The sequence below is a fragment of the Limanda limanda genome, chromosome 4, assembly GCF_963576545.1.
Source record: "Limanda limanda chromosome 4, fLimLim1.1, whole genome shotgun sequence".
NCBI classification, from domain to species: Eukaryota; Metazoa; Chordata; class Actinopteri; order Pleuronectiformes; family Pleuronectidae; genus Limanda; species Limanda limanda.
The window spans coordinates 5,435,387-5,463,145 of NC_083639.1; the positions used below are offsets into that span (position 1 = coordinate 5,435,387).

Sequence of the window (27,759 nt, forward strand, 5' to 3'; positions counted from 1 at the left end):
GATCTGACGTGTTGTAGACTATTTGGGGTTATTGTTGATGTTGTTTTTTTTGGGGCGAGAGAAATTAAATCAAAACCCCATGTCCATGGCATAAACTGATTGATGGGCCAACTCTAATTGTCTATTAAAATGCAATTACAAGCTGTCGGTGGGACGAGCCGGGGGATAGTTGTGCTTAAGGTCTTGTTGAAAGTCAACATAAGAAACATTTCACTGCTGTGATGGAAACCAGTTCATGATATGGATGTGAAACATGTCAGGACAGATGAATATGTCCTGGGTGGAAACACCTGACATTAAACACATGGATTATTATGCGTGATTCATTTTTATGTATTTTCTATACTTTCACTGTTTTAAACCTATGTTAAATGTCATTGTTGAAGCCCTGTTTACAAAACAATGAATTATTATTATTATCATTATTATTTATCATCAAATTGAGTGTTGGGTAAAAGCAGTTAGCATTTTAGAAATAAAGGACATATATATATGGTTCTAACTCAAAGTTTAAAAACAACCAGTTGAATAATGTTGTAAGTGTTGTGCTGTGATCTCACGTTCTAATTCAATAAGGATGTTTTAAGTCGAAATAAAAGAGGGAAGGATCAATGTGGGACTCAAGATGTAGAGGAGTAAAATGTAATGTTGAATACAAATACTTTAGTCGGAGATGAACAGAGCTTCCGATCCTTCAATTAAAGTTTAGTGCAGATTTGTTGACACACTTTTGCGACTGATTACCTATTAACATTAAACCTGATTGGTTGACGGATGCCGTTTCTTCACCAGCACTAACTGTAAGGTTGAGGTGTTTGTTTATCACTCAGTCTGACACTAATTCTGTCACTGTCGGGCAGGGAGGAGGTTTTTCTTTTTTTTTCTTTCTCTCTTTCTTTCTTCAGAAGAGCCCAATCATAATTAACCAAGGCAGCATCTAATTAACAGCGGAATAAATCCACACAGGAAAGACTGATTGGTTCGTTTTCTTCAACCATCCACCACCTGTTTTTCTCAATTCATTACCCAATTTGTTAATTTTATCTCCCCCATTCTCGAGGTTTAATTAAAGGCTGAAGAGGCCAGAGATGACATTTTGAAGATTCTCTCGCTCCCGCCTTCAGCCGACCAGTGCCCTGTGTGTGTTTAGTACGTGTGTGTGTATAGTACGTGTGTGTGTAGTTTGTGTGTGTGTGTGTGTACTTGCAATTGATCGAGTGCAAGAAAGACCAAGAGAAAAATGCAGTTCTTTTAACCGACATAAAATTACATAAACAGTTGCTTTTAACACATTGACTTTAAAATATTCCTCAAAAGAAAAACAGAAAATTAGTAAAGTAAAGTAAATTAGTGCCTAAGGATATGATTAACTTCATTTTTCTGCCTGAGTATTAAAAGTATTGCAGTGACAGTGGGATGATGTAATTTGCTTTGCATAAATCGCAGAATGCTTTCTCTGTTGAAACCTTTTATGGGGGCTGATTTCATACATCCATTTTTATCTGGGGTAAATAAAACTTGAAAGTGACTATATAGTTCTACTTAAGTAAAAATTTGTTAAACAGTGGAGAGGCAAGGAATTAAAACTCAAAGCTAAGTCTCTGTGTGTAATAATGGGAAATGATAATGCATGCATTCGTGGAAACCTAAAAGCGAGGGTGGATATCAGACATGCTTTGGCACATTTTGACTTTTAAATGGTCACATTACACTTTCATATCCAAGGCACAGTGACAAGTGGAGAAATTAACAGGGTTTAGAGTACAGGATAATGAACAGAGGAGACAGGGCTCGGATAAGAGAGTCTACCAGTCACTTACCTTTAGTGAAACTGAATTCTCATCATATCTTTCTAATAGTACAGCGTTTTCACCCCGGCGGAGGAGACTTAATTGAAAAAGGTCATCATGGGAGGAATCAAGATTCGGCAAGAGGTGTAACTAGTGGGCGGCTGTTAGGATTTCAGGGATGAGGAATGACCCCTGTGTGACCTTCGCTGCCGTCTTTGGGTGGTGGCGGGGCTGCTAAAGTGGGGGGGGTCAGGGGGCGTGTCACTGCCTCGGCCTCAGTGTGCCATGTTAATGATGACCGATGTTCTCCAATTAGATGTGCTGACAGGCCCTAAAGCGCTGTGTCATTAATCATGGGAGTGGTGTGCACAAAGAGAAAATCACACCATGATTTATTGCTGGCGCGTCTTCCTTTCTCACTCTCTCCTCCTCTCTATCTCACTCTCTTCCCATCTTCTGGCGCTTTGGTGATCTACGGGAGGGAGAATGCTCGCACTCCGCCATGAAACTTAATCAATCAGCGGGCCGGGGCCTGTGAGTGGGACGTGTCCTGAGGAGAAACCAGAGGTGGCAGCCAGCCGGGAGGAAGTGCCACCGCTGACTCGCGTGTCTTCTGTGGAGGAAGCTGCATCACTCAGCCCGCAGGCCTCTCCCTCTGAATGTCATTTATACTCTTCAGTATGATTGACATGCATGGCAGGGATTGTGTTCTGGTATATACAAGCCTGATGCAGCTTATGTGTTGTGTAAGGCAGGGGTCTTCAACGTTTTTCAGGCCAAGGACCCCCAAACAGGTGGGGAGATGGAGCAGGGACCCCCTACTATATATATTGTTTAAATTTGTGTTTTATATTAAACTGGGCCTAGTGCCATGTATAAACATAGCTACCCTGTTATTGTGCATTCAATACTGAGCTATTCATATATTCATGTTTTTAATTTAAACATGTGCAAGGTACAGGCTGGGCACGCCACTGCCATTTATAAACATACATCTTGCATACAACACTGAGCTATTACAATAATTCACAGATTCATGTTTTTATTTTAAATTAAAATGTAGACAGTGAGTCCTCAAGCCATCTGTGGATACCACACATACTCCCACATTAGAGCGATGTCGGACCCTGATGGGTAGCACACAACTTATCTAACCTTGGATGGATGGAGGTTGTCAGGCAGAGGGTCAAATCAGCCTCTCAATATGTTGGATGCATGTTAATGTGTATTTAAAGACATTTAAATTTGTGGGGGGAAAAAATTGGTTCAAAAATAAATTAAAAATTATAAAAAAATTTAAAAAATTGTCTAATCAACCAAAGATTTTGCGACCCTCCTGCAGTACCTCCTCGGACCCTCTAGGGGTCACGGACCCCCTGTTGAAGACCTCTGGTGTAAGGGGTTCTTGAAGGGCACAGAGGTCTGCAGCTGACACGGTTAGGGTCCGGGGGTGAGGAGAGAGAATCCTCTGGAAGAGGGACTGGGGGAGGACAGCTGAAGTCAGTGTCACATGCACGTCGGCTTGGCTCCTCCATGAAGCAGAGTCACCTCCCTAACACACACAGACAGCCCGGGGGTCTGTGACCGGAGGGAGGGCGGGAGAGGGGGGGCATCAACATCGCAGGGGCCATGGGGGAGAGGGTGGGGGGGGTTGCTGGCAGAGGGTGGCAGGGGTGGGAAGTGAGGTGGGATTTCGAGGGGTTTGAGGCAGGCAGGCGGGGGGGGGGGGAGCAGTCCGTACTGTACTCACATAGTCTGAATCCGCTTTGGAATCGTAGTATGAAATGGCATTCTCCTGTGCAGAAAAGAAAAGTGAAAAGACAGATGATGAGAGAAGATATAGCAGCAGCGTGCGACAACAGCCCCCCCGACTCTTCGCGGTGGTGAGCGAGAGAGTCGCGGTTATATTCCATCACACTGTTCAGCATGAGAATATAATCAGCATCACAGAACACAGGAGGAGTAGTGTGATGTGGAATGACAAGTCATGAAGAGGCCAGCAGATAGCTTGCAGAGATATCGAAGGATGTAACACATCTGGGAGATGCTGTTGTTAATAAGATGCAATGTGGTATGGGGCCACATGTTCGCACTTGTGTCGAGAAAACACCGCGGGAACATTGTCGTATGTTGTGGGGAGATGTCGGTTTGTGTGGCGCCGCGTGGTATGAGCTCAGATGTGTATGGAGAGAGAAGAATAAACTCAAAACATTCCTCTCTGTGGGAGTCTTATCGGCCTCAGCTGGCTGCGCTCGGAGTCTGGGCAAACAGCTCTCACAGGAGGAGCCAAGCAGAAAGAGGGAAAGAATGTGAACTCATGCCATTCTGTTACCTTATTTTGCTCTAATTACCCAACTACACTTTCCAGTCGGCAGCTGAAGCCCCTCAGCACCGAGCTCCCGGCCTTCACCCCCAAGCAGGACCCCTATAGTCGGGGTGCCAGCCTGCCGTCCTCCTCTCCTTTAAACCCCTGTCCTTATCTCCCCTAGAAGCAGGTGTGAGGGCGGGCGGGTGGGGGGGGGCTGCATGGTGCGAGCAAGCAGCATCCGTGGGGCCTGCCTCATTATCATGAGAGAGGCCGGCTGAAGATGCTCTCTCTCAAGGGCACCGCAGTGACTGACTCGCCCTCACTGGAAGAACTGTGGTCACGGTCCAATGAGAGAGAACAACAGACGGAGGTAGAGAGAGTCCTCTGCACCGGGACAGTACACGTTACAACTCGGACTCACTCACTTCCTCTGTCCATACTTTCTCTCTTTCTTGCATTCGCCATTTTTCTCCCTCAGCCACAAACACACACATTGCCCTGGTGTTACTCTTACAGAAACACACACACACACACACACACACATTGCACTTTTGTTACTCCTACACACACACACACACACACATACACACACACACACACACTCACACACACACACACACACACACACACACACACACACACATACATACAAACACACACACCTACAATACATGCACATGGATCTTCGGTCTGTCTGCCCTCATCTTCCTCTTCGGCAGGAGCCCAGGTTCTCGGCCGGCCTCCAGCGCTGATCAGACGATTACTCATCAACTCATCTCAGTCTCCAACAACTCACCGAGGAATCAAAGTATGATCAGAACTCACACTGACACCACCGGGGGGGCACACCGGTCTGCACGGACGCAGATCGTGTCTCTGGGAAACGAGAGTGGACGAGACAGAGGAGGAGCACGATCTGCCTCCTCAGCACCCCCCACCGAAACATCTCCTCAACTTACCAGCACTCCCTCTCTCCCTCCCTCCCTCCCCCGGCTGTACACGAGGGATCAGGAGAGAGGATGGAAGGAAAGGAGGTGAGTGGCGGGATCACGGCGGATCATTCTGGGAGTGCATTTGGGCTCAGTCAGGGAGTTAGGATGGAGGCTGAGGTCAGGGCGATATGAAGGGATGAATTGAGTGGAGGAGAGATGGGTGGTGTTGGAGGGTGGTGGGTGGGTGCAGTGGGGGGGGGGGGGGGGGGCGGAGAGCTGCCAGAGCTAAAAATAGCGAGAGAGAGAGAGGGAGAGGGAAAGAGAGAGAGAGAGAGACTGTGGCAAAGCAACAGTGTTGTTGTGTCTGCCAGCAGGATTGATCTGGAGCCCGGTCCTGCTTAGACACCCCCCCCCCTCTAAAGAGTTTACTCTCACTGCTGCAGCATTACAACTCATTATTCAGGACTGTTTCCTGTAAGTAAACACTCAGTTCCTCACACCCAGGGGACACTGTCCAGCAGCTCCAACAAATAATGCACAAGAAATATTGCACACATTGCTGGAGAGACTTCAGTATGTGGTCCAACGGAAACTTCATCACTTCATTGTTATTTTGTAAATTTCTCTAATTGCCAAGAATACCATGAATAAAAGCTTGAATATATACGTGGAGATTTCCCCCATTGCAGGATTAATAAAGGACTTATGCATGTATGGATATTGAAATATGCACACATGTAAAGGTTCCTATACTGGGCATAAGGGCTCATTGGATGGTTGGATGTACATGCAAATTACCTGAATCATGTGTAACAGCCTTAGCAGTCAAGAAAAATGACACCAATTCAACATACATATTAAATGTGGGACAGATGTGTGTATAGATAATAACTTTAATCAAAGCACTTATTTAAAAAATAGGTTACAAAGTGCCTCACAAACTCCAAGGCAGAAAAACAAATGAACTAACATAAAAAGTACTCAATTCTGTTCAATTTTAAGTGCCAAATCATAACATAATAGGGTCAAGACCTTAAAATCTATATAGAAACCCAACAGTTCCCATAATGAGCAGCACTGTGTGTGACTGTGTTATCCATCCATCCATCCATCCATTATATATACTGCTTATCCTTCTGAGGGTCACAGGAGGCCGGAGCCAATCCCAGCTGACATCGGGCCAGAAGCAGGTTTGGTCTCGAACACGTCCCCAGGAATGTGTTACACAGCACCATCACAAAACAGTGTGTGTTAGAAAAATAATCTGTATGTCTCCTGTAGAAATTGACATGGCTTTTTACCCAGCAGCCCCTTTCTAAGACATTTCATGTTGCTTTCTTCCTTTTATTGGTGCTGTGTGTATGCACAGCTGGACGGCCATGTTTGTTGGCAAACACATAATTAAACACTTATCACTGCAGCCACATTAAAGTGAGTATATGCTATTTATCCTATGTATAAATGCTGATTCTAAATGGCTAATAGCAGGGCGGTAATTTCCTATGTAGATCTGCTATAATTCGATTGGGCGCAGCAATTATGTGAGTGCAGTGTAAAAATAATCATCTCTTTGTAAACACCACCGCTTCAACTCAGTTAATAAACCATTTGTACTTGAACTTGTGGGTCTAAAGTTGCTGCCTTTGCAATATAATGGAAATTAAACCGATAAACATAATTACATGAGCACAAGTGTGCCAACGTTAACTAATTAACGCAACAACCTCCAACCACACAATCTGACAAGCAAACACACACACGTACACACACACACAGAAGAGGTGGCTCTATGTGGATGAGTCCTAGGCCACCGTGACCCTGTGAGCAGCCCCTGGGGCAGCATGGCCATCTGCTGCGGCTGGTCACAGGCCTCCACGGGCTCAGGGTCAGGGTTAAACACATGTCTGATACAACACCGAGCCAGAAACCCCCCCCCTCGTCTCTCTGCAGGCCCCGTGCATCACACCAGTGCATAGACACAAACACAAATCAACCACAACTTTAAAACGACTGAGAGGTGAATGGAATTCTATTGAATGTCTCATTACATGTGCACCTATCGATAGGTGAGATAAATTAGGGGGTGAAGGTGTAGGAAGCAGGAGGAAGGAGAAGTGTAAAGATCTTTGACAAGGGCCGGATTGTGATGGCGAGATGACTAAGTCAGAGCTTCTTACTGGGTGATCCTGGAGGTTGGAACCTACCACAAGTGGTTCTTCTTCTTGATGCTGAATATAATAGAATGGTATCAACACCAAAATCACCTGCAATAAGTAGTCGGGCGTCAGAATTGGATCGTGACCAGTAAAGTTTTCATCTACATCAGCGTTAAGTAACCTTTTCCTATTAAGTTCCATTTAAAACATTTTAACAGTCCTGCAAGGGTCAAAGTAAAGATCCCACTAACCTTTCTATTGTAATGGCCAGAACTCCTGTTTGACGAGGTATGTGATGTCAGAAGGATGATGATGCTACTCGCAGCTATTTTTTAAGGTTTGAGCCGGTAAATATCAAATAAATCCATTTTTTTCCTCAGGCTCGGAATCGAACCACTTTTTACCATGTTGAGCTCAGAAAAATGTGTTGGGTGTTATGCTTTTTCATAGAAGGCCAGAGAGAATAACTGAAAATTACTTTTACATCGTTTTTTTTCCCTTCAATATCCTGTGCCACATCAATAATCCACCCGGAGACGATTGGTCAAGGCATGGAAACTGACACAACTATTTTATTGTCCCGTTCTTTCTTTTTTTACACTCACAAATCCTTCTTCTAAATGAGGTTTCAGATTCTAAGCTGGTAACTTGCTCAACACACCACTTGTCTGTATCTCTCAGAATGTGATCTTGTAGAAGCTGCTTGTTGGGCAACACACTCGGCTGAGGAGTGCAAGTTTAACCCGAGCGCTTTTGTCTTCGCGACTAATCCAGTTCAGCTGCATGTTCACAGCTGTAATCTTGGCACACTGGCTGGTCTTTTACCGTCATCTCATTTGTCTCTAAAAATGCAACATTCCACATCTAAGTCCTTTTCTTGCTTGTCGATGAAGTATATTCTGGGGGGCCGAGAGGTTGATGTGGTTGTCGAAGTTTGATGGTGAAGGAAAGGAACGCGGACCCAGTACTTACAAGTATAATGATGTTTATTACACAAAAGTAGTACAGGTCAGGACGAGCTCTAGAACTCAGAGAAATCACCCAGGCCAAATAGTGAAAATCTGTCTTCTCCCTGCAGGGCAAGAAGTTTTATAGGTGGGAGGTGGGACCCCAAACCTAGAGATAACATGACATCACACAACAGGGCCATCAGCCCAAATAAGGAGGTGTTTTGCACATAAAGATGAAAATGCAATGGTCATGGACCTTCCCTTTACCCCCATCCATTTGCTGGTCAGAGGTCTTTCCAAAGAGGGACAGACCTACTTGAATAAACATCTGGAGGACTCTCTGGGAATGTCTGAGAGTCACGAAGATAAGCATCATAAATATCGGCCTGTCATTATATTTAAACACATGCTAAAATCATTAACTCTAGTGAATACACAACATCGACAATGACACAGACGACCTTGTGTGTCGTTTCATTGACCTTGACCATGACCTGAGCCAAAAGAGGACGCCTTAAAAGACTTGTTAGGGTATCTATCTTTTACCTGGGGAAGAGATTATCTGCTGGGAAATCCTGCGGCCGAATGTAATGACATTGTTAAATCAGACCAAGAACACCTGTTCATGCTAACGTGTTCCCTGGTGGCAGTGGCCTCTTTCAGCAGGATGAAGCCCCCCCATGCTACACTGCCAGTCCACACCGGCCTGGTGGGCTGTGGTGACACAAGGGAGACCGACACGATATCCGGCAGGTGGTTCAAACGTTGTGTTTGATCAATGTATAATCCATAATCCCGGGGATACAGATACCAATATTCGGTAAGTATACACTATATACAGAGAGAGAGTGTGCATAGAGAGCTGCGGGTCCACGCTCACACAACAGACGCACACACACAAACACACACAGTCTGAGAGATTCCCACTGACACAAAGTGCTATCAGTAAATTAAATCTATCATGCTGAGTGGACCAACAAATTCCAAACAGGAGACAAACACTGAGGTCAGGTGATGATCTCCAGCCCCTCCCTCACATCAATCACCCTGCGCTCATCTCCTCCACTCCCTCCCTCCCTCCTCTCCTCCTCTCACCCTTATCTCGATCTGCTTCCTCTCTCCTCCTCGCCCCCCCCCCACCCCCCCGACCCGTCTTATCTTCATCTCCCCCAATCTCTCTATCCTCAACGCCAGCCTCCCCTCGCCAATTTCAGATTTCAGCTAAAAGCAACAGCGCGTAGGTTAGAATGCCTACTGTTGCCATAGAAACCGCCCCTCTGCTCTAGATTACAATGTGACTTTGTCTCGATGCCATGGCTACAATGTCTGCTGGCTTTAAGTCTGACCAGATACCGGCCCGCTGATCTTTTGTTCGTCTGTCTGTCAGTCCGTCGAGCCATGAAGACGTTCTCCTGCCAGCGTGACTCATGTCATTGGGACGTGCTGCATGTTATTTCGGGGTCATCTTTAGCTGTGGTAGCCACAATTTTAACTTTCTTATACTCTTCTTTGCTAGGTCAAAAGCATATGAAGATACGTGAAGATGGATGACAGTAAAACAGAGGATTGAAAAACGGCTGCTAAATACCAAACACTGTCGTATGTCGGGCTACATGCTGTGACTGATTGTGGACGCAGGAACTAAATGTTTGGAATTGGAATCTGAGCTCTCTCACCGGGTCGGCTGCGACGGGGTTGACATTTGAGTGTGAGACAAGTGCTCCATCATGGGTGGGGACAGATTACAGTCATATTCATATCTCCTCTGGACACCTGCTAATGATTTTATAATTACAGAACACACTCGGTGCCTGTGCCGTACCCTAGGGTGTGCACACAGGCATGGAGGAACAAACACACACACACACACACACACACACACACACACACACACACACACACACACACACACACACACTCACACACACACACACACACACACACACACACACACACACACTGTCTTCCACACACTCTCTCTCTCTCCTGGCCCCGATAGTCTAGCAATCATTCCCAGCACCAGTTTCCCTAATGGAAGCTGACATTATATCAAACACAATAAAGGATTTCATTCACTGCTCTTCATTAACCCACGCACAACAGCCCATAAGGTAAACACACACACACACACACACGCACACACACGCAGCTCACTTTCCAACCAGGATGAAGAAAGAAAATCTAAACAATGTAATTTGGCTGCAGATGAGAAGTGCTTATTTAAAGTAGGAAACCTGTTACAGGGCTATATACATTTGAACTCCTTTTCTTATCTCCCACACTCCAGTCGCTCCTCCTGTCTCTGCCTATCTCTCCTTCCATCTCTCTGTTTCCACAGCGTGCTCCAGATGCTATGAACGCAAGACATTCAAACTAGATAAACACCAGGCCTTATTAGCTGCCGAGACCTGTCCCATTACCGGAGGAATGCAATCTCCCAGGCCGAGCACATACGGTGACTCCAGTGCACATACCCAACACACACATACACACACACACACACACACACACACACACAAAACACACACAGTTGCATTAAGTAATAAATGACTGACTTCCAATTTCAGTCTGCAGACTGAAATGCATAGGAAACATAAAGACAAGGGCATTCATGCTAATAGGAGTGACGTAAGAATGAAAATTACAAAAACACAATGAGAAACTAATTTGTTCGGTTCACTTCCTTTCGTTTATGAGACCCACGGATTCGTACAAGGGTGAAAAGGTGAGCTCGTGAAATATGGTTTTCAAGCAGCGGTAAATTAATCATAGACATGTAGGAAAATCTAAGAACCCTTGTTGAAGCACTTTGATCTTGAACTGCAGAGGTTGCCGGTGAATTAAATATGAAAACTGGTTCTTTGGTCGTGCGGTTCTGATGAAAGGAATGTTAAATCAATTACTGGGGCAGGTATAATGCTTATTCACAGAACTGCAAAAAAACATATGAGAATAAGGGCAAAGCTTTTACTGTCCATTTGTTGTTGGTTGGTTTAGATGTTTGTTTGTAAACAAGTTTACGCAAAAAAAACAACCGACAAGACTTAGAAGAAAGATGCTTTATACATTAGGAGAGAAAATCAGGGCGTTCACTGGTATTCACTTCTTCTGTGAGTGGTCATAAAGTTTGAACTCACCAGTGCATATTTTGGAAACTTTAGGGTGCTGTCAAATTGTATTGTGATTTATTGGCAGAGGGGTTACTCCAATCAAATTAGTTGTTAGTTAATTAAACTCCTCTCTATATAATGAAACTATAACATCAATCAAGTCCTGTTGTTTTATACTTCAGTAGTTTTAGTTTAGACAAATATTGACACAGCAAGCACTTGATTATCTTAGCACATACATTTGTTACAGGAGCAATAGAGATCCAACAAAGATTACAAGGTTATTTATGAAGCTAAAACAAATGAATTATGTACCAAACAAATTAAACTTTTTTAAACAATGAAATAGTATCTAAGTTGTTGCAGTTGTTTCTTGGAAAGCTTAGCATACATATATTACATATAAATATATTACAGATTTAATGGTCAATGTCTCCTGTGTCCTATCCTCAGAAGCAATTTTTTTCAGTAACATATCTTATAACAAATGAAGCTTAATTATAGTTCTTCTTGAGCAGGCCTCCTACGTTGCATGTTTGAGGTTTTTTGTGGTCTCAACCACTGAGGGTGACAATAAATAAAGGCCTATTTATAATGTCAAGTCAATAGAGAGTCAACCAGCAAACTGGAAACTAAACTGTTGGCCTGGAAGAAGGCGAGAGCGAGGGAGGGAGCTCAGCGAGCTATTGAGCGAGAGTGAAACTCAGATAAAGAAGTGCATGACGGAGGCCTGGGGACGGGGCTGCCTCCCTCTCCCTCGCTCGCTCATTGGCATGCTCCGCATCCCCAGGCTTTGAAGCGATTAGGGAGCTGCTGAGACCATGGCGTCCAAGCATAGCTCCATGCAGATGTTCATTTGTATGCCAATAAACAAATGTGCCCCCAGATTAAAGCTCCAATACACAGTGCAAATTCAGCAAAGTGAATGACATTCTCCATGCACATCTCATCAATGTCTTGCTCCTCTTCAGACGGAGCGCCGTGAACTCCTGCGAACTGCACACTCACTTCAAAGACTCTCGCTCAGATAGGCGGCAAAACCACCAGATAGACGGAGCGAGGGAGGAGAGAAACGGGGCGAACAATTGAGGAGGGGAGAAGTCTCAATTAAAAATACATAATTTGAAAAATATTAAGGTTACACACTCCATGGTTTAATTTCATGCCCCCAATTTGGCCCCATGAATCTGCAATTTCTGCGCTTTAAATCTTTCTTTTGTAAACATCCTGCAGGTCACAGAATCCCATTTTTCCTCTTCTGTGCCGTCTCTTTCTCTCAGAGCCTGACACTTCCCCTTGGTAAAAAGCAGTTAAATCAGGCTGTGAATATTCCCGGCCTGCGATAAGGAGAGGAGGCTTTGTCCTCCTGCACTCGGGGTAATGCCGCTCTCCATTGTTGGCTGACAGGGCCCCGTTGAGGAGCAGGTTTTAACACTGATAGCATCACCACAATGCATGGACTCAGTGCCAGATAAAAAGCCTATCCGACATGACACACGCATGCCAACATCTCCCCAACAAGCACTCAATCTGATCATCAGAGAGGAAGCAGGGAAGAGGCGCCGCAACACCAAATCAAGACAAATAAGATAAACAGGTCATGGCGATATTAATGCCATCATTGGATTCCAGGGGGATTCGATAAAGCAAATAGCATTTTTTACAGCATTCATAGCTGGGAAAACCGTATCAGTGTGAACCTCCCTGTCCAATCACGCTGCAGCTTGTTACTACACTCCAGTTTTCCTTGGGAGAGCTTTTCATTTCGCTCATCTTTTTCAGCCATTTTCCTATCGTGAGTCCTCAGAGTCCTGAAGTCGCCGTCCCCTCAGCCAGGGCCCGACTGAGAGTGGCCAATCAACAATCAACCCCGGACAAAAGAAACCTGTTATTTCCGAGCCAGTAATCATTTCCATCAGATGCCTTGCCGTCCCTCACGATGATTTGCAAATTCAAATGACTAAGGGGGCCCTACTTTGAGTTATCTGCAGGCAGCGGCCAAGGACGACAGGGACAGAATACAGCGAGCTATAAAACACAAAAACCCAAACAGGCGTCTGTGCTTAAAGGCTGCAGAGCCACACCTTGTGCATCATCCCCGGAGAAAACCCTCTGACAGGGAATGTGTGGTTCTCTGGCAGACAATTCAATCCAGACAAATTAAATAAATAAATCTGTGAGGACTGCAGATGTCTTAAAAATGACCTGACTTATGCTATACATCTTTTTCTTTAAATAGTGAACATTTTTTATACTTAACTCCATATTTCAAAATTACAAATATCGTGAAAATGTTTTTGCTTTGCTTTCCTTGATCCTGCTCGGACCAGAGGGCAAAGAGGCATCAGCTTCAGCCTTTAAAATAACATTTCATGGGTGTTAGCCACGTGTTGAAATGGGAAAATCCAGCTCTGCAGTGTGGCTCGCTGGATTTCTCTCACTATTGATTCCCATCTCCTGTGAGGCAGGAGAATCGATCAGTGGGATTTAGACATGGGGGGGCCTCCCTCTCAGGCCCCCCCACTCCCCCCCGGTAAGCATGCTGCATTACAGTCGGCCAAACTCTTGCCGACTGAAGCCTCACCGACACACCTGAACTTTTCTGCCTCTCTGTCGCCGTGTGTCTCGATACCGGCTCCTGTTCTTCGCTGCTTCCTCTGTTCTAAGTCATGGGTTTTTGAGAGGCCTCTCTTGAAGCAGCAGAGAAACATTATGAAATGACATGTGGTGAAAAAACAAAAATAGGATAGGTAGAGCGTGTCAAAGGAAATGGAAGGGGAAAAAAGAAAGATCAGGACGTTTCTACCTCGGAGAGAGAAGCACTTATACAAATTACAGCGGGCTGCAATCAAGGAGCTGAAATTACCAAACTGTTGGTCACCACAGCAACAAGGAGCCGGATCAAAGCGGTGAGCGGCGCAGCACTGATGTGAGGGATGGCACCGTGCAGGGGGGGGGGGAGACGACTGGCACATGGACGCAGATGAGGACAGAGGAGCCGCGGTCCAATGGGAATTTAAAGTGGAGTTTGCAATGACCACAACACAATCCGATCAATTGGCTAACACGGCTTCATCCACACAAACGTACCCACCACAAGTCACCTTCCTCTTGTGGTGTGTGCATGTGTGTGTTTGTGTGTGTGTGTGTGTGTGTTTTAGCATCTGCTCGGCCCAACCTCATCAGATACATTTGATGGGGAGGGGAACTCGGCTATATTGTGCACTGTGTAGGAATTTCTCTCCACACACACGCACCCCCTCCTCCTCCTCATTTCTATCCCTTCCAGTGGCGAGCAGATGGAAGTCCGTTCCATGGCTCAGGATTCAGTGATAACACTGTTTATGAGTTCCATTACGTGCTCGGCAGGCTGCGAGCGCTCTGTCTCAGCGCAGCCATAAGGTAGTAAAAAGAAAAAAAACTGCTCACAATGAAAATAGATGCAGTTTATTTGTGATTAGACAATGTGTGGCTGTGCTTATCAGTGTTGGGGAATAAAAAAGGCCCCGTGCATTTGTAAAGAAGTCACATAGCTAAGCCCCCTCCCCTCCCACTCTCCCACACCCCGGGTATGGAAGCTCTTTTGAGTTTTAATGGTTGTTGTGCTGACACGAGAAGAAAATCTTTCTTTTAAAAAAAAATAAATGGTTCATCTCAGAAAAGTCAGCAGAGGAAGAAATCATCACCATGGTCAGTGGATTAAATAGAAAACCAGTACCCATCCTGGTTTGGCAATTATTGCCTGAGGAATATTCTCCTACAGGTTCAGCATAAATATTGTTAGAAAAAAGCAATAAAAAATGTTCTGAATTCCAGGAATATCTGCAAACACAGACTATAATGGATGTGTTGCACTAATGGTGCAATGCTTCCTGGTTGGATGGAAATCTAGGGTTTGGCAACATTTCTTAAAGGCAAAGAAATATGAGAAATAACAGATATGAACATGTTAAGAGAAAGTGAGGCCTCCCTTTATGTCTTTTTTGATCTGAATTTGAATCTGTGCATGTCAGCCCTCATAAAACTAATGTGTTCTGTGGCTAATGGGGCTGAAGGCTGGTCTGAGCATTGCAACAATGATTTTCACTCATTTCCTCTGAAGGGCCAATTATCTCAATAGAGGCCTTATGAAAGGAGCCGAACTTAGTCAAGTGAACGGACCCTTGCCACTTGAAGATATAAATAACAATTCTTCATTAAAATGTCAAAAAGTACCCAGGCCAATGTGATTTATTCCGTTGACCTGTGATCTTGGAACTGTCCAAAATGTTTCCCACACTGTTCAAACCAAGAGAAATCCCAGATTAAATTGTTTTAATTGCGTCAGGTCTGCTTTACCTGTGACTTTGCCCATTTCTGCTATAACTTCAGGATAGTTAGCCAGTGCTCTTTTGTATTGGTGACTTGCAACAGATCACGTTTTTTCAATGCTGTTTGCTCCTCATCGGGGAACATGATTGGTGCGTCAGGTAGATTTTCCTCAAAGACAACAACTCCCATGATCCCACACTGCTTCACGGTGTCATCAGACTACATCTTTTGTTATGTTTTGCCTTTAGCGAGGGACCGATAGTGATTTAAAGGCTGTGAATGTATCTAAAATGTCAACTTAACGTTCATAATTGAGCTTCTATGGTAAAATGTACAGAATCTAACTCAAAGCATTTCAGAGAAGATCCTGCATGAAAGGTAAATGCAATTACTGGATGTCGCACACTGTATGAATATTTTGTGTAGGTATTAGAAAGACACAGATGAACATACATGTGCGGAGAGCAGGAGGGCACATGACTAGCATTGTGTTATGAGAGTGGGTGGCTGAGAGGAGCCGAGGAGAGAAAGAGGCAGAGTGAGGAGAAGAGAAAGAAAAGGAGAAATTGTGTTGTCCTATGATGAAAGGCTTGATTGATTAGAGAGTGATGATTGCAGTAAATGGCCTGGAAGATGGCTCCATCTCTGTTTCCCGTCCTTTCCCCCCCCCCTCCTCCATCTCTTATACCTTCTTCTCTCACTCACTTGCTTTCTCACTCACACCTCTTCTCCCTCTCTGTGCCTCTGCTTTGTCAGCCCTCCCTTCTCCCTGGTTTCATCATGGCAACCCATCAGAGTGCCTCTCTCTCCCCCTAATGGCACAGCTATTAGCACTAATGCATTTCAAACGTACAGCAGCTGCCACATCACAATCTGATGGAAAGTACACGTCTTCCTTCGATCTACACAATCTCTGTTCTGTTTTTTTTTACGTCCAATCTCTGTTCCAACGTGTTGCAGGTTGTGTCAGCTGTCACTGGTTATTAGCATCTGTCCCTGTGTGATGAGAGGTGAGTGGTTAAACAACTGATTGATATTAAAAAACGTCGCTGATTATATTTCATTAGTAAATTATCATTGATATTATTGACTGTTTTGTAAAGTTAGCACAATTTGGTTTGGGCCGGGGAAACAAATGAGACGAACAAAACGTGTTGATGATATTTTTTACATCACTCTGAGCAGATTGAAAATATGGAAAACTGAAAAACTGACAAAATTAAAAATAGAAACGTAAATACATGATTGCAGTTTGGTGATGGAAAATGCTATCCATATAATTTCTACATTTATGTTTTCGTCTATTTGTTTATATAGATATTATCAAGTCATTTATTCATTGGTTTTTAATTGTGGCACTTTAGGTCCACCATACAGATGCTGTGGTAATCCATTCATAGCTTAATTATTGGATCAATATGTGCTAAAGATGTGAAAATAAATCTTTAAACTTGCAATGATTTTAGTTTTACTAAGTATAGGGAACTATCCAGCAGTTGAACAGTTGCCAGATTCCACATCCAACAAACACAAGGCACCATTAGTATTTATTGCTAGTTTTGTTACAGGCCACCTGCAAAATGACGTCTAACACATGCTCTGCTCTTACCTCTGTTTTCACAAACTCCTGAGGCAAACAACTGGCTCTGGAGCTGTTGAATGTCTCCCTATGTTCACAAGCTAGTTTTGAGAGGTTTTCACTGAGCTGAACAGAGTGAGGAACAAAAACAGAAACATTGGAGGATGGAAAACCAGAACATTGAGTTGAAAGTAGCGGTTTCAGATAATGCTACACAGAATATACCTGTTTCTATGAATAATATGTGGAAGCAGTAGCCGTTATGTAATTGTCAGGATTTAGTTTGTACCGTCCTTGTGAAAATATTTGTTAACCGTAGGCTCACTACAGTATTACAAACTAGTAAACCCTCAGCATTAGTCACACTCACTAAACCCACACACATGCATGACCTGAGCTAAACTAGGTCAAGCTCACCATTTATCAAACATTCACATTGCATGCAGAGACATAGAAGAAGCACCTTTTACTTATTCTTTAAAGGTCCTGCAAAATGGCAACCCGCTCTGATCCATGAGATTTTATTAAAGGACTCGTGGATTTTTTTGAAAACTTGTAATTATATTTATAGATATCTTCAAACATGCCTTTAAATTAGTTGTTAATATCATGTATCTGAGATGACATTACAGGTGTCACCTTACCATTAACTGGATTTATATAGATATATAAAATAAGATATCTACAATAATTCCTTAAAATATTTATCATGGATAACAAATTACATTTTAGCAACCCAAACTGCTTATTCGTCATCAAGTTGTAATGAATCACGTTAAAGCTTCCCACGCACAATAAGCTGGTTCCAGCTGGAAATATCACAAGTGGCATGTGTGGTGCATGAATCTTATTTGGTTTAGTTTTCCCCTCAAAACTCGACCACAAAATATTGTCTAACAAACCAGGGACACACAGCAAGCCTCTCTCTATATATATCTATTTGTAACAGCTTTAATGCAATGTAATAAGGGTGACATCCACAAAAACAAATGGCAGCTGCTTCGGTCTGAGAACTTCACTAACAGAACTTTGACTTCAGCTCTATAGCCTCGCCTGCAGCAGGTTCTGGTCTGTATAGAAGGAAACATGATTGTAAGCCTTTTTTAAAAATCAGATCACCTCAACTGTGCCGGAAATTAGAAGTTGATTATCGGTGGAAGATTTGGGACCTTGGTTAAATGAGTTTTTAATTGACTTTTATTGACGTCTTTTTGTAATTGTAATTCTCCTTTCGAAAGGTGATCAGATATTAGTTAACATATATTACTTAATTACTGTAGCCTGCTCTTTTCTAGACACCAAATGTTTAAAGGTCAGTCTGCATGACTGCATTCAATATTCAAAAGGGACATAAATACAATAATTCCAGAGACTTTTCAGCTTCAGTCAACATCAATCAATCAGTAAAATAAATCCATGACTGCCTCAATACCACCGACTGTTACCTTTGACATTAGATCAGTGACTGTTGACTGGACTTTATAACAGTCAGTGTAGCTTACAATATTTAACAATTAACATTTTTTTTAACTGGTACATAGCCAGGTAAAAAAACGAGGTGTGCTTTGAGTTTCTATATGGCAAAGCAACAATTAAATCAAATAATTTGATATTATATATTTAAATTGCATGCAGAGACATAAGAAGCATATTAAATATAAATATATATATATATATATATACACATAACTGTAGGATGCAGAATTGTTTCAGGAAAAAATTGAATTAAGTTTAATGCTGTTGCTATCTAGAGAGGTTTATTAGCGCACTGCTCTCTATCTGCCAATTTTCACTTTACAAAACAAAAAGACTTCTGATATTTGGCTGTGAAGTTGCTGCTTCTTCCTCGGACCTGAGAGAATTGCAAAGCGCCGCTAAAATGACTGCGTTGCCTTGGGAGGAGTCTCTTGCCAACACGACGCTTGAGTGTCACACAGGGACGGGCACCTGACCTTGAGAAATCAGCGGCAATCCAACACTTTAATGTCTATTTCACACACCATTTCATTGCAATGGATTTAAAACCCCCAACGACCCTCACAACAGTTGTTACAATCAACATTTTGACATCCATAATGTCCGGCAGTCGGGATGGTCCGAAAACTGGCACTGCGGTTCGACCGGGAAACAGGTTTCGAGTGTGTGTGTGTGTGTGTGTGAGGCAGAGAGAGACAGAAAACGAGTGAGGTCTTCCCATTGCTACAGGAACAGCTGTGATGGCAGCCGCTATGAGGAGCAGGCGTGTCATTCAGTCTCGATGATGTCACCAGTTTGGCGAGGCAAGCAGATGGGTTGGGCCAGGTACTGAACCCGCCGTTAATAAACACATACAAATAAATACCCAATCGCCGGCAAACACCAACGACCACATTATGCTTTTCCCGCCAGAGCACTCTCGCACACACACACACACACTCACACACAAATTCTATCAAAACACACTGTCTCTCATGCATAAACACCTTCTCTATTAATTTGACAGACTTCTCTTTAAGATGCAACTCATTTCTCCTAATTTGCCCAAAGAGCATGCAGCCTTAATCTAATTAGAGTGTCAGTCAGTGTTCACCCAAAGAGAAATGAGGAAAGCACAAAATCCTCAAACAGGGAACATCTTCTTGTCAGAATGTGGCGTCGCTACCACCTCTCCCCCTCCCCTCCTGTGTTTCTAATGGTTTCCCAGCCCCCCCCCCCCCCTGCTGAGATTCATTACCTGGCCTAATAATAAAGGCAAATGAAATCAGCTCCAATGCATTATTAATTGAAGGGCGACATTTGCAGCGTTTGCAATAGTATGATAAGTTCCAACTGTTTTCATGCCTGATTAAAGGCACATACAGATAAAGGGAACATGATATGTGAATGTGATGGAGGGTGGGGGGGGGTGAGGGCGGTGGAGGTGTAGTCACGGGTGGCGTGAAGGAGAAGGAGCTGAAACGGAGGGAGAGATAGGTGTGGAGATGGGTGGATTAAAGAGAGTGCCGGCTTTACCACTCGAGGAGGTATTGATGCCGTATTGGATGCAGCCAGGAACAGGTGTGGTCACTGTGACCCACGCTCCAGGTCCTGCATGGCTACGCATCCGATGGAGGAGCATCAGACCCGGGCAGGAAGAGGCAAGCGCCAACCCACCTCGCACTGCAGCTCCCTCCCCCCGCCCAGGACCAGCAGGCAGGGAGGGGAGCAGCCCAGCCACCCCAAGACTACAGCTTCAGAGTGTAAGCAACCATGAATAAAAATGGACTTTGCGGGGAAGTAGGGCTCATAATTATTCGTTTTAAATCAGTTAAAGCTTTTTCTCAAATATCCCCCAGGAGGCACGGGGTTAAAAATCCATTTGTGGGAAGTGTACCATGACAGCGAGCTCATCTCCCTGGAGACAGAGGATATGACAGTAGGAAATGTGCATGTGTATCTGTCGGGTGAGGCTATATGAGTGTGTGTTTGTGTGTGTGTGTGTGTGTGTTTGTGTGTGTGTGTGTGTGTGTGTGTGTGTGTGTGCATCAGTATGCATGCGTGTTTGTTGAGCGTTTGAGTGTTTGCAAATTTGAGAGTCAGTGGAGCACGGTGGCTCACAAACACAAACAGACAAAAACACATAAACCAGAGTAATACCATTTCTCCTCTTTTTAGATTTGAAGAGCAGATCGCTGGCGTTTTAAAGGTCAAATGCAAGTAAATACAATGTCCAACACGCTGTGTCCTGGGAAACCAAACGGAGGGAAAGCTGCTCATATAATACCGAGGCCCATGAAATAAAGTAAGCAGTTCTAGTGTGTGTACACTGCGTTCGTGAATATTATTCTCCTTCCACATTGTCTCTGTGATGCTGATCACATTGTCATTGAAAGGGTAAAATCACTAAACTAAGGGGGAATTGGAATACAATTGGAATGAGTAGATGATGGGAGGATTAACCAGTTTGCCTGAAAAGGAAAGGAAAAGACAGAAGAAGTCTCGGGGAAGAGAGGAAAGGAGCGGGTGTCCTACTTTACCGTCACACCATCTTGCCATACGTGTTCCTTCTGCAGCTGCTCTGCCTCCCTGGCCAGTTTCTGTGAGGAAACACAAAAGCAGCAGAGTGAGTGTCAGGAGTCAGTAGGACATTGATTTGTGTCGCGGACAAACAGACAGACAGACGGATGGACAGACAGACAGACAGAGGGATGGACAGACAGACAGACAGACAGAGGGATGGACAGAGAGATAGACGGCAAACAAAACAAATGGGGACGGGGCCTTTTTTCTCTGTAAAAGCCAGTTCAGTTAGAATGGCACTTAGTAGAGCACATGCCACCGCCAAGGCCCAATACTCACCTTAGATTTAATCAAACTGCACCAAATTTCACACACTCATAGAAGTCAGTTCCCTAAATATGCCTGATTTATTATTTCATCCTGATCAGTTACTTATTCATCCAAGTTTCATGGCAAACTTTTGTATTAACACAAGCAGAGCAGAGGTATTATGAGGGAGCACCAGACACAACAAACACCATTTTCCTAAAAATATTTGTACTCAGCCTAATGGTGAATCTAAACACAAGTTTTCGAATTCTGTTAGAAGCTGTGAAACGTTTCAAAATTCAGGTAATTCCTGAAATAGATTTTGTAGTTGATAAACATCCCACATCAGATGATTTTTATTGTCATAAATACAGGATGAAATGAAGGAGATTTAAAGGCCATGTGCTGAGTGTCGCTGCCTCATCGCCGAGGTGAGATGTGTAAAATGTGAGTGACAGAGAGCTGAGCTGTCAGAGGAATGAGACCAAGTGTAAACAAGCGTAAGATTCACACTATGAAACTAAATCCACACTGACTGATCTTTCCATTCACACGATAGTCTCTAAGCTGTGTGCGATTTCTTAAAAAGTCTTTTGTTAAAGAAGGGAGGTAAAGTTGCTTTTGTTTAAAATGTGTGGTTTTGTCAAACTGGGGTCTTCAGGTCACAGTCACAGCTTCATGCAAATAAAACAGTTAGAACCATCAGCCACCACGACCCACTGATGTCATAGAAAATGTGTTTTAATTGTCCATCATCGTTTACCATGATGTAGCTTATCACTTCTCAAATAGCAAATCATCCAAGTGGCAAATATGGTGAAGCCTTCGAGTCTTTCTCTCCTTCCCCAGAGTGCATCCCCTTCTCCTCTCCCTCCTGTGCCCCTGTATCTAGGTTTCCCCAGGCCTCTAGGGGGCGCTGGTGTTCCTGTCCCAGAATAGTGTGATCAGCCGTACAGTCCCAGGGCTCTAAAATGACTTACCCTATTTAGACCCCTGCTACAGTAGAGGCGGCACTGAAGACCCCCTGCTCCGACAACCACGGGAGGTTTTTTATCTCCTAAAAACACACTACAGACAGAAACTCTCCTCACAGTGGAACTTGTCCTATTTCTACTCGGAGCTCCGCCCACCTAGTCTCTGCAGACATCTACCACTCCCGACACTGCTCCACGTCCTCACAACACACACACACACACACACACACACACACACACACACACACACCGGGCACATCATATTAGTCCTGGTCCTTACATGTGTGTCGTACAGGGACATGCGGCACAGTGATTCAGAGTGTGTACATAATGCATTAACACAAACCTAATTTGTGTCACAAAATGTGGATCACATTTGCTCCTCTGTGTCTGTTGCGTTGTGCTTTTAATCACCTGAACAAGCCTTATATAACAATAATAAGATTTCATTCATTTCCTTATGTAATGAGACAATGGGCGGCTGAAACAGTGAAATGTGGATCTAATTAGTCCATTGAAATTATTAGCGGAGAGTCCATGAGAAAAGTCAGTAATTGTGTGGCTTTTCATCCTAAGAGGGTCAGCCTTGCCAAAGGCCAGCGCCTCACTGGTAATCTGTCGGTGAAGCTAACAACCCTCCATTTTTTCAATTACGGATAAACGCCGAGCAATAATCTCGCTGAATATTAAAACCATATCATGTTTCACATACATGATTTTTCTCTCTCTAGACAGTTCTCCGTGGTTTCTTCTCTCATCTCTCCGTCCTGATCCATGATCTCGCTCCCCTTTCATCCCCATGGCACAGTCTTTTTGTCAGCATTTAATCTGTCAGTAGGAATCTCTACTTTGTCCCTTTTAGAAAATCCATTTCTCTCCCTCTGAGTGGCCCACACACCTTTTTTTCCTCCCTCTCTCCCCCCCTCTCTCCATTCTCCGTTTCTCCTGCCGCCTCTCCCCCCCATCTTCCTCCTCCTCCCTCCGCTCCCAGTAGGCCTCCATCTCTCCGGGACCCTATCTCTTCCCGAGCAGCTTAATGGTGTCCCCGTGCTCCAAAACAGCCATGTGTCTTCATGTGTCTTTCCTCTCCTCTGTGTTGGCCCAGATGGATGGGCAACACAAACAGCCAATGAACCACAGTGAGGGATGTGGGAGGGAGGGGGGCAGGGATATATCATCTATGCTAGTGGCTGGAGCCCAAGCAGCTTAGAGCCCTGGATGAGCGTAGTGAGATCAGCCGAGTACAGCACAGATAAGCTCAGCACAGGCCCACACAACACAGCAAATAACACGGCAGCATATAGGGCCACGAAGACACTGGAGGAGTCACGTCACGAGCACGGACCCTCCGACGTTATTTGCCATTGTAACCTTGACACAAAATGCATCACGTGCTCGGGCCATTTGTCACCGAGCCTTCAGGCAAGGTGAAGAACCATAAACACAGCTCGGTAATGGATAGTGGCGCGAGCAAGTGGCTCCACCGGGGTCCGCAGCCGTACACAACAAACAATGGAGTCTGTGGTGTATGTAAACTCTGCACACAACCGTGCTGGTTGACAGTGTGATTGTACAAACAGCCGAAGAGCAGGCGGCTGCGGCGTAGTGATGTCTCAGCTGTCACGGAACCCTGCTGGTGAGAAGCTGTGATCCCTCACACAGCAAGAGGACAGCAGCGAGCGGAGAGAAGAAAAAGAGAAAAGGAAAGAAAAGAAAAAGCTCAGCATGAGGCGATTAGGATCTTTAATATTCATAACTGTTGAGTTTGCTGTGTTGCAGAGGGGGAGCGGTCTGATCACTCAGAGTCGTGTTATTTCTCGGGGAACGACGGCTCTCCAGGGACGGACCGCGTCATGCTGCGGCGAGCGGCGACTCGGCAACCGGGGGGGCCGCCTGCATGGTCGCTGCAGCCCATTAGGGCCCCCCCTCCCCCCTCCTCCCTGTGCATTAACTTAAAGGGCACTTGACGCGCCGCTCCGTCGTCGTCTGTGCGATCTGGAGGGACACTCCAAACACGGCCAAACAGCGTGCGTGTTTGAGTGAGAGGGCACTCGAGAAAACACGACCCGGTCTGTACATGTGATTGCAGCCTCGGATGGAGGTACTCACCACGGCCCAAATGACCCCCTCAGCTCAGTTTCTGGCAACACTTAAGCCACCTTGGGGACCGAAACGCTGTGAAATGACTCTGCTGTGGTCACTTAACCTTCTCGCGGCGGCTGACACAAGCGGCGAGGACCTTTGGTCAATTTGACTATCGTTGGCCGCAGCGAACAGTGACAATCACAACGTTAAGCAGGTCTAAATATAGAAGGGCTTTCGAGGGTCCTTTGCACATTGTTGAATAAAACATCCAGACTACATCATATACATCCAGTGGCACATGCAGTATCAGACAGACCCATCAGCAGTAACGTGTTTATGTAAAGGCAGCGTGATGGAGATGATGCATCCGTGCGTCTGTGGGCACGATCATCACGGAGGAGCATTAAAATCTGAGTGCACGGGTGACGCGGCTGCTTGCAAATTTATGTTACATGAAAATGTCAGCGAGCGTGAGAGAGGGGCTCAGTGCGCTGTGGAGAGGTGCAGTGTGGTGCAGCAGTTGCTCCATTAGGGGGCAGCAGACTGAGCGTGTGAGTGAGCCCCAGTAGCATCCGAGGCGGTGGAGCCTGTCAGAGTGAGAGCAGTCTGCTTTAAGCTCTTCATTCTGTCTTCTCCACTCGGCCGGGATTAAGGCCAATCATAGAAATCACTGAGTCAGAACCGTCCCACAATAACAGACGGAGGGACTTTCCACTCCAGAATTTTAAAACATCACAGACAAACCTCGCTTTCGCATCACAACCCCCCCCCCCCCTCGCCGCCGCCCTTTTATCTCCCGCTCTTCACTCGGGCTGTTTTATCCCGCCATCGTACGCCGTACTCCATTTCTCTCCATCTGTCTCAGTTTACTGCCCCCAAAACTTACTCCCTCCTCCAACTCCATATTAATTCCAACAACACAGACACAAACCAAACTTCAAAAAACAGTTAAATTGACTTCACAGAGCGTGTCGAGCTCCAGGAGTAATGCAGGGTGAAATGGGAAGAAGCTTGAAAAACTTATGGCATGTTTTTTTTTTTTTTATTGCCTTGGCGGAGTGACTGAAATGACAGAACATCCTGGGAGGAGGAGGACGGCGATAATGAGAACACACTCTCCTCTGCAGAGTGGTCCGACAATGCAAACGTCCGTAATGAGGGGGAATAATGACCCCTAATTCCAGGTCCCTGCTTGCTTTGCTGCTGGCAGCTGGGTATTGTCGTCCTTATTAGCTCACTCTGACAGAGGATCTGCATAGATGGGTGGGAGACCCTGTCTTTGTTCTGTGATCCAGAGCACGCAGTGGCAGGCCCATTTGCAGAGGCTGTGTGTGTAGTGCTATTGTAGCATGTGCAGAGATAATCCCTGCCATTGTCCCCCCCCCCCACCCCCTATAATCTTCCCCCACCGAAAACGGAAATGTTAACACTTTCCTTTTTTTTTTTCCTCATTTCCCCCCCCCCACTCATCGCAAAACGCTCCCAACTTCCGTCTGCTGTTTCCACGGAGATGGATTTGGAAGACGTGAAAAAAAAAAGCGTCACCTACCCACGGCGGCGGCAGCGGCAGCGACTCAACCGGCTTTTTGAACAAAGAAATAAATATAACAAATCAAACAGCAGCTTTTCTCTTCTTCCCCACAGGCCCAGAAAAAACAGCATATTTCCACAGTAGATTGGCAGCATTGTGTGGAAGCGTCTGTGTCGAGTTCAATGAGACAAAAAAAGGCAGCTGTCTTTACTTTGGAACAATGCAGTCGCTCGCTGCCGCCGCCACACTCGCTCACCACGGTGCTTCAGAGCCACGCTGGAAATAATCGACCTTGATCATGAGCTCTTGTGTAATAATCGTTCTCTTTCTAAGTTTATAATATGGACGTCATCAAAATACAATTATTGTTAGAAGCAGTGTCATGGGAGCAAATGAGCTAAACTAATATTCCACTGACTGTTTTAGTGTCTCTATAAAAAAAAACAATATTAATCCTCCTCTAATTGGGGCCCTTTTTGTTGCTTTTGAGAAACAATATGCATTTAGCTCAGTAAACCGAAGAGCCTCCGACGCTACGTGCGAGATTCATCAGAGCACAGAACGGGGGGGGCAAGGACCATTGTACTGCACATTATCATTCACTGAAGCAACCACCAGTGCAAATTCAATTAAACCTCCTATGGGAGAAATGCTACTAACAGCTCCATCGCAGGGTTTACTCATGGGCGCAGGTGAATGCTAAACCGTGAGTGTGCACAGGTCACCATGCAAATATCCAGAGCAACTTTAAAAAAAGGAGCAAAGAAGGTCAGAGCAGGAGTCGACCGAGTGTCCTACACACAGGGGCCGGCAGGGGGCTGGGGGACTTGGGGGGGGGCGAGCAGGTGGAGACGTGTGTCGCTGGGCCCAGGATTAGCTCAGTAACATGTGAGCGTCTGGCTGGTTGGGCTCACCATAGATATATATATAAAGACTAGATGTCTCGTTCAACGGAGCCGGACGTCCGCACATGGCGGCCATCTTGCTAGAGGCAGCTCGCTCATCTATAACATTGTGTTGTAGTGGTAATTACTTTTTAAATAACCATAACTTGCTCAATTTTCAACCGATTTTTAAACGGTCTGGTTAGATGTAGATATGACACTGTATAAATAATTCAATTTTTTAGAAAATTACATAATTATTCATAAGTATGCAGTGTCATAACTACATCTCTGACGTTTATAACAAACCAAACCGTTTTAAAAAATGGTTGAAAATTGAGCAAGTTATGGTTATTTACTACTACCAACACAATGTTATGGGTCAGCGAGCTGCCTCTAGCAAGATGGCCGCCATGTGCTGACGTTCGACTTGGCCGGCAACGCAGACGAGACATCTAGTCTTTATATATATCTATGGGGCTCACAGTCAGGGCCGGGTCTAGACAGGCATGTATGAGGGGGCAGCCACAAATCTTGAGGGGGCATTGTGCTTTATTATATTATTATTATTATAAATTGGGATTTAGTTTGAGGGGGCACAACATTTATTTGAGGGGGCCAGGCCCCCTCTTGCCCCTGCCTAGACACGGCCCTGCTCACAGTCCACTTTCTGACAGATTCTCCCCGACATGCCCAAACTGCTGCCTCTCCTGCTGTTACTCCCATCGACCACACAACGGAGAGAGAGGAATGGAGCCCTTAAGGCGCCATTTATATATATATATATATATAAAAAATAAAAAGATTCAGACATCTTGTTTATTCAGCAGCCCATAAGGCAACAGCCTCGCAGGTGACTGGG

General features: G+C 44.8%; 1 protein-coding gene across 1 annotated transcript in view; it reads right to left on the reverse strand.

The window, feature by feature from the left end:
- The window catches only part of cacna2d2a (calcium channel, voltage-dependent, alpha 2/delta subunit 2a), a 143,351-nt gene that overhangs the window by 52,181 nt on the left and 63,411 nt on the right, over positions 1–27,759 (reverse strand). Inside the window, exons 4-5 of the mRNA XM_061069533.1 lie at positions 21,132–21,191; positions 3,541–3,585 (exon numbers count right to left, since the gene is read on the reverse strand). Of these exons, the coding sequence (XP_060925516.1) occupies positions 3,541–3,585; positions 21,132–21,191 (105 nt within the window). The remainder of the gene's footprint in view (positions 1–3,540; positions 3,586–21,131; positions 21,192–27,759) is intronic.